Here is a 14,376-nt window from a genome sequence, read left to right as displayed (position 1 = left end):
TCCCGCCTGGACGCACACAGGCCCATGCGGGCCCCTCCGCTGCTGCCCGGCCTAAGGGTGGAGTGGGGTTCCTGGGGGGCAGGGGGCCCAGGGAGGGCAGGCACAAGACTCAGGAAGGCACGGCCAGCAGGGTCCGTGGAGCAGGGGGATGCAGGGAGCCCCAGGGTGGTTGAGGGGCTGGGGAGCCCACTAGGAGGAAGCTGCACAGGGTCCAGGCGCCAGGCCAGGAGCCACCCTGACACCTGCAGCAGCTCTGCCGGGGGGTGGGGTTTTGCCATGATCTGCATAGCTGGGCCATGACCCCCTGCACACCTTCCCTGGACGTCCCCATTGCCCTAGTGTCCCTGCTCCTTGCCCTGGGGCACCTCACCCTTGCTCTGAGCCTCCCTTGAGCCCCCTCGTCTGTGGAGTCCTGGGACTGCCCACCGCGTGCACTGGCTTGCACAGCCGCTGGGGCTTCCCCTTTCCCCCTGGGGGTCAGTGGGGGGCGGGGGCTGGGTGTGGGTTGGAGCCCAGCGGCGGCCATCCTTGCTGGCCCTGCTTCCCTCCCCTGGGTGAGGTGGGGGTGCAGGCGGCACAGCGCCCCCCGTGCCCACGTCCCGTCCCTGTTGTACGTATCAGCTTTTCTGCTGTGGTTCTTATTTGAGTAAATTTTGCTGCAGCTCTAAAAATAACAAGGAGGTTTGAAAACCTCCAGACTGTCAGCTGCACACCACGGCGGTTAGGCAGGAAGGGGGTACGGTATTCTGGCGGGGATGGGGGTTGGGTGCCGGGGTGACCGGGGGCTGCCCCACCCCCTTTGCTGCCCCAGGCCGGCCTGGCCCCGCTTGCAGAGGGGAAGCTGAGGCCTGCCCAGTCTGCTGAGCCAGCCCGGCCTCTGTGTGCAGACACCAGGCCGTGTGTTTCCTGCAAGTCGCGGGCGGGTGTGGCGTGGTGACGGCGGTCCCTCTCCCCACCTGCCCCAGGCACTCCCTGGCCACTGGCTCTCTGCAGGGCTGGAAGGCACAGCCCCTGTGCTTGGTAGGGCCCTGGGCCTGGGTTCAGATGCCGTCTTGGTAGCTGCGTGACCTCACATTCCAGCACGCGGGTTGGGGACTGTCTCGGGGCCGTGGTGTGGGCCAGGGGAGGTGGTGGGTGAGCACACTCTGCACACGGGGCAGTTGGGCAGGGCGGGTGATGGACCTCCCATGAGGGCCGTAGTCACTTAAATGCTCTGGGCCCTGGGCCCACTCGGAGCCACCACCCAGGCAGGGGGACAGCTCGGGGTGTCGGGAGGTGGGCCTGTGGGGTCCACTCACCCGCCAGTGGACCAGTCTCAGAGGCCAGGATGCTGGCATTGGGTCACCCCTCTGTTGCAGGGGTGCTTGCTGCCCGGTGTGGGCTCTGGTCAGGCTGAGGGAAATGAGGGGGTCACCACCCAGGGCGCCCACTAAAATGCCCTGGGCCAGGACACCCAGACCCGAGGTCAGACTCTCCCGGGCAGCCTTGTGCCCAAGTCCCCCTGCAGGGTGCTCAGCCCCCTTGGAGTGGTCAGGGACCCCCAGAGAGACACGCCTGAGGAGTCACAGGGAACCAAAGTTGGGACAGAGCACTGAACTCTGGGGAGGCCCTGGGCACTCTGGGAGCTTGGCAGGGCGAGGGTGGGGTTAGGGCACAGCCGAGCTGCAGAGGGGCGGCCAGTGGTGCCCTGCAGCATGCACGGGGCAGCCCCTAGGCCACAGGCCCCGCCCAGGACCCCACCTGCTTAGAGACCCTTCGAGGCACAGGGTCCTGCCACACCAGCGGCGGGGATGGGGACTGGGCTCCGGGCTCCGATTTGGGGTGCTCCCCCAAACCTGTGTGCAACACACGCTGGGCTTTTCCTGGCCGCCAGCCTCTGCTGCCGTGGGGCTGGTGTGCTGGGGTGTCTCGGAGACCAAACCCACGGGTGTTCCCCGGGCAGGAGGGGTTCAAAGGCATCGCAGGCGGGGCGTTAATGAGTAACTGGCTGCAGGTTTGGCTGTTGCCAGGCGCGCCTTTCTGGGTTGATCATTGAGCCAGAGGGAGTTGAGCGGATTAATGGCTAACTGGCTGCGGCAGAGGCCTTGCTGTGGGGACCACGCCTCGGGGGGCCTGCCCTGGGCTTGGGGGAGGAGGCCTTCTCAGCTCTCGGAGAGGTGGGTGCAGGACCTCTGCCCCGGGAGGCTGAGGGCCGTGGCTCTGCACCCCTCTGAGGCTGGGGGAGGGCCCACCGTGTCCCGGCCCGCCAGGCCCTCCCGGGTCCCACATCTTCCCATTCCCAGCTTGGGGGCCTCCCAAGCCCAGTGCCAGCCCCTCTAAGGTGGGGTATCTGCAGCTGCCCTGCTCTGCCCCGCTGGGGCGGCGTGGCGGCGTGGCGGTGTGGCGGTGGCAGCATCCCGTAACAAGAGCCGCTGGGAGTGAGGCCAGAGGGCTTTTGCGGCAGAGCCCTCAGCCCTGTGTGCCTGCATCCGTCTGCTCAGCTGCCTCTACAAACTTAGTCCTCAGCAGGCACCTGTCCCTGTGGGCACCGGAGTGTGGCCTGGTGGTGGGGACACCAGAGCAGGGTCGGGGAGGGCAAGCTCGTCTGTCCAGAGCAGGGGTGCAGCCAGGGTTGGGAGACGCGGGAGCCCAGTGTGCTCTGGGGGGCTCGGAGCCGGAGGGAAGAGGCTGACCACTCCCGGCTCCCCTGCCGCAGGCTTCACCGGCCAGAACTGCGAGGAGAATGTTGACGACTGCCCAGGGAACGACTGCAAGAACGGGGGTGCCTGTGTGGACGGCGTGAACACATACAACTGCCGGTGCCCACCGGAGTGGACAGGCACGTGCCGGGGAGGCAGCCAGGGAGCAGCCACCCGCCCGCTAGGCTGCACACGTGCGGGGGCGGGGGGGCGCAGAGCACCCTGAGACCCGGTTCCAGGTTAGGGTGCCAGGCTGGGGGAGCCTGGTTGGCTGAGGAGGACGTGGTGGGCAGCCACTGCCCACAGCCAGGGCCCAAGACCCCTCACCTTGTGGTCAGCACAGACTCGGGGGCCGCTGATCTTCACAGGCTGTTTGCAGCCTGGCCCCAGGCAGCCTCTGTGCCCGGCACGAGGGCCCCGCTTTGAGCCGGCTGCACCACTCGGCCCCAGGCTGTTGGGCTGCATGCGGGGTTGCAGGCAGGCCCCCTCTCACGAGGCGCACTGTCTGGTGGGGTGGCAGGGGAGGGTGCACCACCACACAGCTGTGTGCACAGAGCAAGAGATGGGTTAGAGCCCCCAGTGCTGGGCGTATGGAGGATGGTGTGATCTGGGTTGGCAGGGGATGAGGAGTCAGCCCTGGAGGCTTCCTGGAGGGGGTGGCGTTTGCAGCCTTGCACCTTGGGGCGCGAGCTCAGCGTGGCAACTGCCTGGGGCTGACGGTCCTGTTTCCCCCGCAGGTCAGTACTGCACGGAGGACGTGGACGAGTGCCAGCTCATGCCCAACGCCTGCCAGAACGGCGGGACCTGCCACAACACCCACGGCAGCTACAGTTGCGTGTGCGTCAATGGCTGGACCGGGGAGGACTGCAGTGAGAACATCGACGACTGCGCCAGCGCCGCCTGTTTCCACGGCGCCACCTGCCACGACCGCGTGGCCTCCTTCTACTGCGAGTGTCCCCATGGCCGCACGGGTGAGTGGGCGCAGCCCCGGCGAGCAGGGGGCCAGGCGGGCCCGCGTGGCCTTCTTAGACCCGGGTTGGGGCCTGCGGCTGGGGGTCCACCACGCAGCCCCATCTCACAGGACGCTGAACGGGGCCGCAGTGGGAGGCTGCTCCGGGGTGTGGAGTTGGGGTCGGCCCGTGGCTGGGGGAGGCCATTCCCCCGCCCAGGCACAGGGGGCAGCGCCCGCTGAGCACCGCCGCTCCGCGCAGGCCTGCTGTGCCACCTCAACGACGCCTGCATCAGCAACCCCTGCAACGAGGGCTCCAACTGCGACACCAACCCTGTCAACGGCAAGGCCATCTGCACCTGCCCCTCGGGGTACACGGGGCCGGCCTGCAGCCAGGACGTGGACGAGTGCTCACTGGGTAGGGGCAGGCGCGGGAAGCAGCAGGGCGGCCGGAGTGGGAGCCCCAAGTCTGCTGGAGACAGACTCTGGGCTCACAAGGTGCCCACCCGCTTGCGGGGGACGTGACCCTGCCCTGGAGGACCTGGTGCCGGGGGGAGGTACCCTCGGGTGTTCCAGACGCCAGGGCACCTGGAGCAGCCCTCGCCCCTGCTCCCCCAGGTGCCAACCCCTGCGAGCACGCCGGCAAGTGCATCAACACGCTGGGCTCCTTCGAGTGCCAGTGTCTGCAGGGCTACACGGGCCCGCGCTGCGAGATCGACGTCAACGAGTGCATCTCGAACCCGTGCCAGAACGACGCCACCTGCTTGGACCAGATCGGGGAGTTCCAGTGCATCTGCATGCCGGGTATGCGAGGCAGAGAGCGGGCTGGGGAAACTGAGTCAGGGCTGGGCAGCCCCGGCCTAGTCCCCTCTTCCCGTAGCCTCCATGCCTGCTGAGGCCAGAGCTTCCTTGGGGCATCTGGGGAAACCAAGGCCAGGCCCACAGGGCCCAGCAGAGCATAGGACCGGAGCTGGGTGGGTGATGCCGCCGGGGTGCGGGACTTGGGGCTGCAGGGGGTGGTGTGGACGGGGCCCAGTGGGCTAGAGGCAGGGCTGTGTCTGTGCCAAGTCCCCAGCTGTGCCCTGGGGGCCCGCGGCCGTCCGTGCCCCTCACTGCCCGCTCCCCCAGGTTACGAGGGCGTGCACTGCGAGGTCAACACGGACGAATGTGCCAGCAGCCCCTGCCTGCACAGCGGCCGCTGCCTGGACAAGATCAACGAGTTCCAGTGCGAGTGTCCCACGGGTGAGGCCCAGCTGGCTGGCCGGGTCTGAGGGAGAAGTCCCGCCTTCCTTGAGGGGCGCCGGGCTGGAGGTGGGGTAGCAGCTGCCAGGAGAGTGAGGGTTTCGCCTTGTGAGGGGCGGGGGTGTTTTCAGGCTCCCCTAGAGGGCGGCCGGGGACCCTCCTCCCAGATGAGGGGTGTGGCCCCTTCTGTCTGGGAAGAGGAGCACTGGGAGCCCACGGTGCGTTCCCCAGGCCCCCGCAGGGCCTAGGTGGGGCTCGGGGTGGAAGGAGCCCATATGCCCTGCCCTCCCCGCCTCCACCCTGTGGCATGCCAGCCACCAGCCACGGGAGACAGAGACCCAGGAGCGGACAGTGGAATACAGGGACCTTGGGGACCTTGGGGGAAAAGGTGTTTCCATCTGCCCCGGGTGCCAGCCCCGACACCAGGAGCAGGGCCATGCACAGCCTAATGCACCGCGGCTGGTGTGGAAGTTCCCTCTGTGGGCGGAGGGGTGCGGCCCGCCGAGCAGTGCCCGTGGAGGGCGGTGGCTGCGGGCGCAGGAGCAGAGTGAGCGACCACCTGGAGTCGGCCGAGGCACCCGGGGAGCCCAGCCCGGCCGGCTGCGCACGTGTGGCGGGGGTCGCTGAGGGTCCGTGTGCTGCCACATGTGACCACCCCTGCCCGGCTGCAGGCTTCACCGGGCACCTGTGTCAGTACGACGTGGACGAGTGTGCGAGCACCCCGTGCAGGAACGGCGCCAAGTGCCTGGACGGACCCAACACCTACGTCTGCGTGTGCGCGGAAGGTGCGGGCTGGGCGGTGGCGGGAAGGTGGCGGGAAGGTGGCGAGTGTGGTGCAGTCCCGACCCCAGTGGGATGGGAGCGCCTCGCGAAAGAGACGGCCAGAGCCCGGGCAGGGACTTGGGGGTACAGGCGACCCCGGGTCTCGTTGGGGATTCCCGAGGCGAGGCCGTCCTGAGACCCCCTGTGCCCGCCTCCCCGTGCTGCAGGCTACACGGGGGCCCACTGCGAAGTGGACATAGATGAGTGTGACCCCGACCCCTGTCACTATGGCTCCTGCAAGGACGGCGTCGCCACCTTCACTTGCCTGTGCCGGCCCGGCTACACGGGGCACCACTGCGAGACCAATGTCAACGAGTGCTACAGCCAGCCCTGCCGCCACGGCGGCACCTGCCAGGACCGCGACAACTCCTACCTCTGCTTCTGCCTCAAGGGGACCACAGGTGGCTGGTCGGGCTGGCGGCGGGCGGGCGGGTGAGCGGGCAGGCGGGCGAGCTGACGCCCACGCACCCCCACCCCCCAGGACCCAACTGCGAGATCAACCTGGACGACTGTGCCAGCAGCCCCTGCGAGGCGGGCACCTGCCTGGACAAGATCGACGGCTACGAGTGTGCCTGCGACCCCGGCTACACAGGTGCGGCCCCGGGGAGGCGGCTGGCGAGGCTGTGGGCCCAGTTCAAGGTCGGTGACTGTCCCAGGGCTCCAGCCAGCACCAGGATGGACCCTGCACACTCTTGTCCCTGGTCAGAGCTGGCCTGGCCCGGGCTGGGCATGGTGGCCCGGCAGGACCCGAGGCCTGGCCCTGGGGTGTACCTCCCACCTCCGCTGCTCACCTCCGCCCTCTCCGGGCTTTGGATTCGCACCGGCCGGGGCCAGCGCAGCCCCCAGGGCCCCTGGGAGGACGCCTTAGTGCCGGCCCGTGGTCCTGCGGCACGTGGTTGCACGTGGGCAGTTTACGGCACCTTGGAAGGACCCAGTGAGAAGGGTTATGGTCCCGGTTTCACAGCTGGGGAAACTGAGGCTCGTGTTAGTGAAGACCTGCCCACCCAAGAGCCCAGCGCCTCTCAGGGTCGGGCCTGGGCATGTGCTGAGCAGCCCCCTCGGCCCGCAGGGAGCGTGTGCAACATCGACATCGACGAGTGTGCGGGCGACCCCTGCCACAACGGCGGCACCTGCGAGGACGGCGTCAACGGCTTCACCTGCCGCTGCCCCGAGGGCTACCACGACCCCACATGCCTGTCCGAGGTCAACGAGTGCAACAGCGACCCCTGCATCCACGGGGCCTGCCGGGACGGCTTCAACGGGTACGGGGCGGCAGCCGTCGGGCACGGCCTCCCCTTGGTGCCAAACCCTCAGGCTGTGCCGCCGGGAGGGCAGGCCAAGGGCGGTCCCCACGCAGGGCTTGGGGCAGGAGGGTGGCTGCTCCCCTCGGGGCCCTCCAGCAGCTGGGACCGTGCCCCGTGTTATAAGCCTCGCGTGATCCTTGAAGTGCATGTTTATGGGGTCACGGCCTGGGTGGGGCCATGTCAGTCCTCAGCGACGCCCACCCTCGCTCTGCGCAAAGTGTCAGTGTGTCCAGGGCCTCGGACTGGGCGATCCATGGAAGGCCCTGGGGCTCTGGACCCTGCGTCGCCGACACTCCACTGCCCTGGGCGCCGTCCCAAACCTGTGTGACCCTTCTCGCCACCATTGCGGGCAAGGCAGGCACTACTGCCTTCGCTTCGAAGGACCCTGAGGGTCCGAGAGGACGGGCACCTCCTTCAGACCACGGCACGGTGCAGAGCCCAGGCCCCAGGCCACACCTGACCTGCGGTGCGGTCCCCTTCCAGGTACAAGTGTGACTGTGACCCCGGGTGGAGTGGGGCCAACTGTGATGTCAACAACGACGAGTGCGAGTCGAACCCCTGCGTCAACGGCGGAAGCTGCAAGGACATGACCAGCGGCTACGTGTGCACCTGCCGGGAAGGCTTCAGTGGTGAGTGGGACCCGGGGTCTGTCTCGGTGGCACAGGGCGGCCCCTTGAACCGGGGAAGCTCGAGGCCCAGGATGGGGACACGGGTCCAGCCCGTGCGATTCATGGCGTCTCCTTCCCGTGATGGGCGCTGCCGCCCGCGGCAGGGAGCTGTTGGCCTCGGGCTCAGGCCAGGGCGTCCTCCTCCAGGGGACGGGGACGGGCTGGGGTGGGGGCCGGGGGGGCCTGCCGGCTGTGGCCGGGGTGCCGGACGTGCTGATGGCCGACCCCACCCTCCAGGCCCCAACTGCCAGACCAACATCAACGAGTGCGCGTCCAACCCGTGTCTGAACCAGGGCACGTGCATCGACGACGTTGCCGGCTACAAGTGCAACTGCCTGCTGCCCTACACAGGTGCGGGGGCGGGGCTGCCAGCCTGGCAGAGACAGGTGCCGGGAAGGACGTTTCAGTATAAGTGTGTCCCAAATATTTCACCTGGCGAGCGGGAGACGGGGCGGGCATGGACCCGCCAGGAGCCCGGCTGGGCAGCTGCCTTCGCGGCCTCGGCGTCCACTCTGCTGGGGCTTCTGGGGGCCAGGCTGTCCCCCGCCCCCAGCCGGCCTTAGGGATTCCTTTGATGGCGGCCCTCTGTGTGTGTGGGAACAAGGAACCCTCTGTCAGATGAGCAGGGCGGGGGCGTTTCCCTCCCTGCCCCGCCCCAGCGGCTGCCCCAGAAGGGAATGGCAGAAACGGCCCTTCTGCAGAAAAGACAAACGAAAGCCCACAACCGCCAGGGCCTGGGCTCCCCTGGGAGCGGGCAGAGGGTGCTGTCCCCGGGCAGGGCCGGCCCCGCACTAGCAACGGGCCCTGGGCGTCCCGAGAGCCCCTGCCTGGCCAGGGGCGGGGCGGGGGCCCTGTGTGTTCCCACGACACTGAGCTGCGGGCTGGTGTTTTCTTGACCGGCGTTGGGACCTGGCTTTTCTCTCCGCGCTCGCCGTGCGGACACTCCCTCGTGGCCTGGCGCGGCCGCGTCCCGCTCGGACACGCTGCTATCGCTGGCGGGAGGGGCGGCCTGTGCCGAGGCGCTTCCTGTCCGCGCTTCCTGCTCGCCCTTGCACAATTGTCGGAAACGCTGGCGGAGTTCCTGCCTGCCCGTCCCCGTGGAAACCGGCAGGAGGAAAGGGCTGGAAAGTCGCAGCAGCAGGCCCGGAGATAGCGGGCAGCGGGATGATCGTGCTTCCTCGGGAGGCCGGCCCCGCGGTAAACAGGAAGCGGCCGCTGGGGCTGCACGGGGGAAGACACCCCAGCGCACACGGTTCCCACACGCACTTTCCAGGTGCTCTGTGTTGTCCTGAAGCCTCGACGCGTAGGTGTGCTGGGGGCCGAGGCTGGCACGGGCCCCCCAGAGCGGAGGGTGCCTGGCCTGCCCCGCGGTCACAGCCTGTGTGCGCTGGACGCCAGTGACGGCCACTTGCCTGGGGCCCGAGTGGGGCCAGGCCCAGGGTCCCCGGGTGTCGTGGAGTCTGCCAGGCTGGGCTGCCTGCCTAGCGCGGTCCATGTTCCCGGGCACTGCTGGTGGGGTGAGGCCCAGGCTGTGCCCCGCCGCCCACAGGCAGGGAGGGGCCGGCTGTGGAGGGAGGTCTTGCCTGGTTGTCCTCAGTGTCGCCGTCTGCGTTCCTCTTGCTGAGCCCCCGGCAGGGTCCCGGCTCGGCCTGGAGCTCACTCGGGGTCCCAGTGCGCGCTTTGCCTCCTGCGGAACGAGCCGAAAGCACTGCTGGTGGCACCGGGGTGGCCTCCATGCGGAGCTGCCCCGCGGGTGAGGCCCCTGGTTTCACAGTGTCTGTCTGCCCCACAGGAGCCACCTGTGAGGTGGTCCTGGCCCCGTGTGCCCCCAGCCCCTGCAGAAACAGTGGGCAGTGCCAGGAGTCCGAGGACTACGAGAGCTTCTCCTGCATCTGCCCCGTGGGCTGGCAAGGTGAGGGGAGCCCGGGCCCGGGAGACGCTGGGCTGGGGGTGTGGAAAGGGCAGGAGGCAGTGAGTTCCCCGTCTTTGGAGGTGAGCAAGTGGGTGGTGAGGAACCACTTGCCAGAGAAGCTGTAGAATCAGGACTAGATTGTGGAGCGCCCTTGACATCCTGAGTTTCTGTGACCTTAGTCTGAAGTTAGGGGACGGAGGCTGGTCCTGGGGCCAAAGAGGCCTGCCTGTGGGCGCCGGGGGAGGCGCTGCAGGCGGACAGCCGGCCTGGGCACATGCCTGCAGGGTGGAGGCTGCGGGTGACTGGCCGGCCTCCTCCCCTGCAGGGCAGACCTGCGAGATCGACGTCAACGAGTGCGTGAAGAGCCCGTGCCAGCATGGCGCGTCCTGCCTTAACACCAATGGCAGCTACCGCTGCCACTGCCAGGCGGGCTACGCCGGGCGCAACTGCGAGACCGACGTCGACGACTGCCAGCCCAGTGAGTGGCCAGGTGGCTCTGGCTGCCTCGGAGATGCTCTCAAGCCTCTGTTTCCTGGGCGGGCACCAGGCAGGCTCGGAGCGGGGGGTGCCGGCCACCAGGGCCCGGAGAGGCCAAGGCCTCAGCTCGGTCCCCCTGCGGGTGGCCAGGAGGGAGCCCAGGCAGGCATTGCGGGACGTGCCGCGGAGGGGCTGCTGCTCTCAAGCCCCACTGCAGGCCTTGCACCCTGGCCGAGGTGCTTCCAGAAGGCTCCGGGTCAGCCGGCCCAGTACCTGCCAGCCGGGAGGCTGGGGCAGGGGCACCAAGAGCTCTAGCCTAACGCTTGTTTGGGCCACGCCAGGCCCCCGGGGGTGCAGGATGCTCAGGGCTCCCAGCCCCGCTTCACAGAAAGCTGACGTGGGGAGAAGCTGAGGGCCTTGCCCAGTGTCACCCAGCATGCAGAGGCAAGAACTGTCAGCTGACCCCTGATGGGGCCATTAGGCCTGCAGAATCGTCACCTGCCTGGGGCCGGGAGCGTGCGGGGAGGATGGATGACGTGGGCTGCTGGTGAAGGGGCTCCCCAGCGGACGCCGTCACCGGCAGCTCGCCCGGCCGGGCCGCCTTCCCGCTTCATCCCCCAGCAGCGTGGGTGGTGCCCACCCCTCAGGCCCACCCTCTTGTCCCCTCCCAGACCCGTGTCACAACGGTGGCTCCTGCACAGACGGGGTCAACACGGCCTTCTGCGACTGCCTGCCTGGCTTCCAGGGCACCTTCTGCGAGGAGGACATTGACGAGTGCGCCAGCAACCCCTGCCGCAACGGCGCCAACTGCACGGACTGCGTGGACAGCTACACGTGCACCTGCCCCACGGGCTTCAGCGGGATCCACTGCGAGAACAACACTCCTGACTGCACGGAGAGGTGGGGGGGGCTCGGCGCACAGGTTGGGGGTTGTGTGGCCTGTGGGGCCACCGTGGGGCCTGGCCTCGGGCAGAGGCGAAGAGGGAAGGAGGGAAACAGGCTGCAGGGGCCGCATGGTACGTGGTGACCTGGCACACCAAGCAGGTGTCCGCCCAGACCCAGTAGGCGCTCGGTGCTGGTTGAGTTGGGTCCAGATGTTGTTCATTGTATCGCAGTGTCTCTCCTGAAAGGGCCATTGTGACCTCCTGTGACCAGAACCAGGAACCTGCGTAGTTTATCCTGAAGAACTGGTGTGCCTCTTTCTGTCAGACAAAAAGAACTTTGTAACCCATCTTGTTTCCCTTTTTGTACTGGTTGCCAGGAAGCTCGGTGTTAAATGTCAGTCTCGTCCCTGGTTTCTGATGTGCTTATCTCCCACGTTATCTGTACAATTGTGGTTTTTCCTTTACTTTTACTTTAACTGTTGTATACTTGTATGTGTCGTAAAGCCTTTCTCAGCACGAGTTTTAAAGAGGGCAGAGAAAGGAGGTGTGATGTGGTGTGAGTCTGAGGCCCCTGGACTCCCACCGGCCTCCCTGAGGAGGCTGCTCCCAGCCTGTCGTGCTGTGAGGTCGTTTGGCCTGAGTGGAAGGGGAGATGCTGGCATGGCGGGACCCACGCGCCCCTTCTTACCTCTGCCCTGCCGCCCTCCTGCCTCCAGCTCCTGCTTCAACGGCGGCACCTGCGTGGATGGCATCAACTCCTTCACCTGCCTGTGCCCACCCGGCTTCACGGGCAGCTACTGCCAGCACGACATCAACGAGTGCGACTCACGGCCCTGCCTGCACGGTGGCACCTGCCAGGACAGCTGTGGCACCTACAAGTGCACCTGCCCCCAGGGCTACACTGGGCTCAACTGCCAGGTGAGTGACCGGCTGCGGAGGGGCGGCAGGAGGTGGCTGAGGCGGGTGTCTGCCCGTGGTGGGTCGGAGCAGCCGCCGACCGGGCCCCGCCGCGTCCACCGGGGCTGTGCCCAGGCTCCCGGGTGCAGGGAGGGGAGAGCCGGGCTCTGCGGGGGTCGGGTCCTGCAGCAGCACTGAGGAACCTCAGTTCCGATGCCGGGGTCGTGGCGCCAGGGCGGGGACTGGGTAGCCCGGGGGAAGGTGGCCGAAGTCAGCGCTTTCCAGAGAACAGGCACGGGCGTTAGACGCTCTCCCTGAGGATTTGCCCGTGAAACGTCCGTTACAAAAGGCTTCAAGAGAGTGTTTATCTCTGCACAGAGTCGTTCCTCTGAGAAAGGTCCCTGCTGCCCTGGATCTGTTGAGGGTCCTGAGGGAGAGGGAGACCCGGCCCCAGGCTGCCTCAGTGTAGCAGGGGCAGCCGGGGGGGGTCCCTGAGCCTCAGTTTCCACTTCTGGAGAACGGGGTCGCGCACCCTGTGGGCGTGAGGCTCTTTGGCAGACGTGCGTCGCAAGTTGCCGGGTGGCAGCTGGCTGGTGGGGGGCTGTCCCGCTGACCCCAGCCTGTCCCCAGAACCTGGTGCGCTGGTGTGACGCGTCACCCTGCAAGAACGGCGGCAAGTGCTGGCAGACCCACACCCTCTACCGCTGTGAGTGCCCCAGCGGCTGGACCGGCCTCTACTGCGACGTGCCCAGCGTCTCCTGCGAGGTGGCCGCGCAGCAGCGAGGTGACTGGCCGTGCCCCCGCCCGCCCTCCCGGCCCTGCAGGCCCTCGTGGCCCCGGCCTCACCTGCCCCCGCCCGGCCTCCGCAGGCGTCGACGTTGCCCACCTGTGCCGGCACGGGGGGCTCTGTGTGAACGCGGGCAACACGCACCACTGCCGCTGCCAGGCAGGCTACACGGGCAGCTACTGCGAGGACCTGGTGGACGAGTGCCTGCCCAGCCCCTGCCAGAACGGGGCCACCTGCACAGACTACCTGGGTGGCTACTCCTGCAAGGTGGGGGCCTGTCCTGGGTGGGGGGAGGTGTGTGGCATGAGTGTCACTGCACACCGGGCCCTGGAGTGGGAGCTGGCACAGTGAACACAGAACACAGAACCCAACAGACCTATGCACCTCCCGCCCCATTAAGGGAGGGCCAGGGTAATCAGGGAAGACTGCCTGGAGGAGGTGGCCTACAGGGAGCCTGAAGGAGGAAAAAATGCTGGGAAGGATGGAGTTTCCCTTCCCTAGATCGTGTCTGGGCTCAGCTGGCATCTACCCTGTGGCCCTATCTGATGGGACGGGGCCAGACCACCCCCCCCATATATACACCACAGGCAGTGATTCAGTGCACTGAGGTCCCGCCCACGGTGTGCTGGGCCAGGGTCCCCGTCCAGCTCTGCTAGGGGTGAGGGACTCCAGGGCAGCTTGTGTGGCCCTGCCGTGCTGCACGGCGGGTGGGGGAGTGTCCTGTCTTGGCCACTGGTGAGCCACGCCCCCCTCGTTCTGTCCCTGTGCAGTGCGTGGCCGGCTACCATGGGGTGAACTGCTCTGAGGAGATCAACGAGTGCCTGTCACACCCCTGCCAGAACGGGGGCACCTGCATTGACCTCGTCAACACCTACAAGTGTTCCTGCCCCCGGGGCACACAGGGTAAGGCCTGCCACACCGAGGGGCTGCCGGGGGTCCGGAACCGGCCGGAAATTCCATTTTGCTCTGTGGGGCCAAGGGCAGGTGCAGCGCTGGCGGGCAGGGGCCCAGAGGTGTCCGGCGGGAGGCGTGGGCTCCGTGGCGTTGGAGCACCGCCCGTGCCGGGCATCCCAGGGTCCCGGTCCTCACTGCGCCTTGGGCCTGGCCCTGCAGGGGTGCACTGTGAGATCAACGTGGATGACTGCAACCCCCCTGTGGACCCCGTGTCCCGGAGCCCCAAGTGCTTCAACAACGGCACCTGCGTGGACCAGGTGGGCGGCTACAGCTGCACCTGCCCGCCGGGCTTCGTGGGCGAGCGCTGCGAGGGAGACGTCAATGAGTGTCTGTCCAACCCGTGTGACGCGCGGGGCACCCAGAACTGCGTGCAGCGCGTCAACGACTTCCACTGCGAGTGCCGCGCCGGCCACACTGGTGGGTGCCGTGGGCCGGGCAGGCGGGCGGGCGTGGTGGCTGGGCGAGCCCCTCACAGCCCGCTGTCCCCGCAGGGCGCCGCTGCGAGTCGGTCATCAACGGCTGCAAGGGCAAGCCCTGCCAGAACGGGGGCACCTGTGCCGTGGCTGCCAACACTGCCCGCGGGTTCATCTGCCGGTGCCCTGCGGTAGGTGCCGCCGTGGGGCAGAGCGGAGTGCACCTGGGTCTGACGGTGGCGGCCCCACGCCCTCACCTGGCACAGCTCAGCCCGAGGGTCTTGGCCACTGTGCGGGGGGGGGGGCGGGGGGTGAGCCTCTGGGCCTCCATCGTCATCATTCCCCCAGGTCCATTTCTGTAGTTGTGATGAGTATTTTTAGAGCAGTTT

At 67.8% G+C, this 14,376-nt stretch overlaps 1 protein-coding gene across 2 annotated transcripts in view; it reads left to right on the top strand.

Moving 5' to 3' along the window:
• Nucleotides 1–14,376, top strand: part of NOTCH1 (notch receptor 1) — a 44,587-nt gene that overhangs the window by 19,556 nt on the left and 10,655 nt on the right. For both annotated transcript variants that reach the window (XM_045563948.1, XM_045563947.1), the window contains 20 exons: nucleotides 2,696–2,818; nucleotides 3,416–3,649; nucleotides 3,890–4,045; nucleotides 4,246–4,431; nucleotides 4,756–4,869; nucleotides 5,541–5,654; nucleotides 5,859–6,092; nucleotides 6,173–6,283; nucleotides 6,761–6,953; nucleotides 7,479–7,624; nucleotides 7,901–8,014; nucleotides 9,456–9,575; nucleotides 9,901–10,053; nucleotides 10,724–10,952; nucleotides 11,653–11,854; nucleotides 12,464–12,617; nucleotides 12,703–12,887; nucleotides 13,391–13,523; nucleotides 13,734–13,991; nucleotides 14,066–14,178. In XM_045563948.1, coding sequence (XP_045419904.1) covers nucleotides 2,696–2,818; nucleotides 3,416–3,649; nucleotides 3,890–4,045; nucleotides 4,246–4,431; nucleotides 4,756–4,869; nucleotides 5,541–5,654; nucleotides 5,859–6,092; nucleotides 6,173–6,283; nucleotides 6,761–6,953; nucleotides 7,479–7,624; nucleotides 7,901–8,014; nucleotides 9,456–9,575; nucleotides 9,901–10,053; nucleotides 10,724–10,952; nucleotides 11,653–11,854; nucleotides 12,464–12,617; nucleotides 12,703–12,887; nucleotides 13,391–13,523; nucleotides 13,734–13,991; nucleotides 14,066–14,178 — 3,272 coding nt within the window. The remainder of the gene's footprint in view (nucleotides 1–2,695; nucleotides 2,819–3,415; nucleotides 3,650–3,889; nucleotides 4,046–4,245; nucleotides 4,432–4,755; nucleotides 4,870–5,540; nucleotides 5,655–5,858; nucleotides 6,093–6,172; nucleotides 6,284–6,760; nucleotides 6,954–7,478; nucleotides 7,625–7,900; nucleotides 8,015–9,455; nucleotides 9,576–9,900; nucleotides 10,054–10,723; nucleotides 10,953–11,652; nucleotides 11,855–12,463; nucleotides 12,618–12,702; nucleotides 12,888–13,390; nucleotides 13,524–13,733; nucleotides 13,992–14,065; nucleotides 14,179–14,376) is intronic.

This window comes from Lemur catta, chromosome 10 (assembly GCF_020740605.2).
Source record: "Lemur catta isolate mLemCat1 chromosome 10, mLemCat1.pri, whole genome shotgun sequence".
NCBI lineage: Eukaryota > Metazoa > Chordata > Mammalia > Primates > Lemuridae > Lemur > Lemur catta.
Note: the sequence above shows the minus strand (reverse complement) of the source record. Positions and strands in the feature narration are given on the sequence as shown.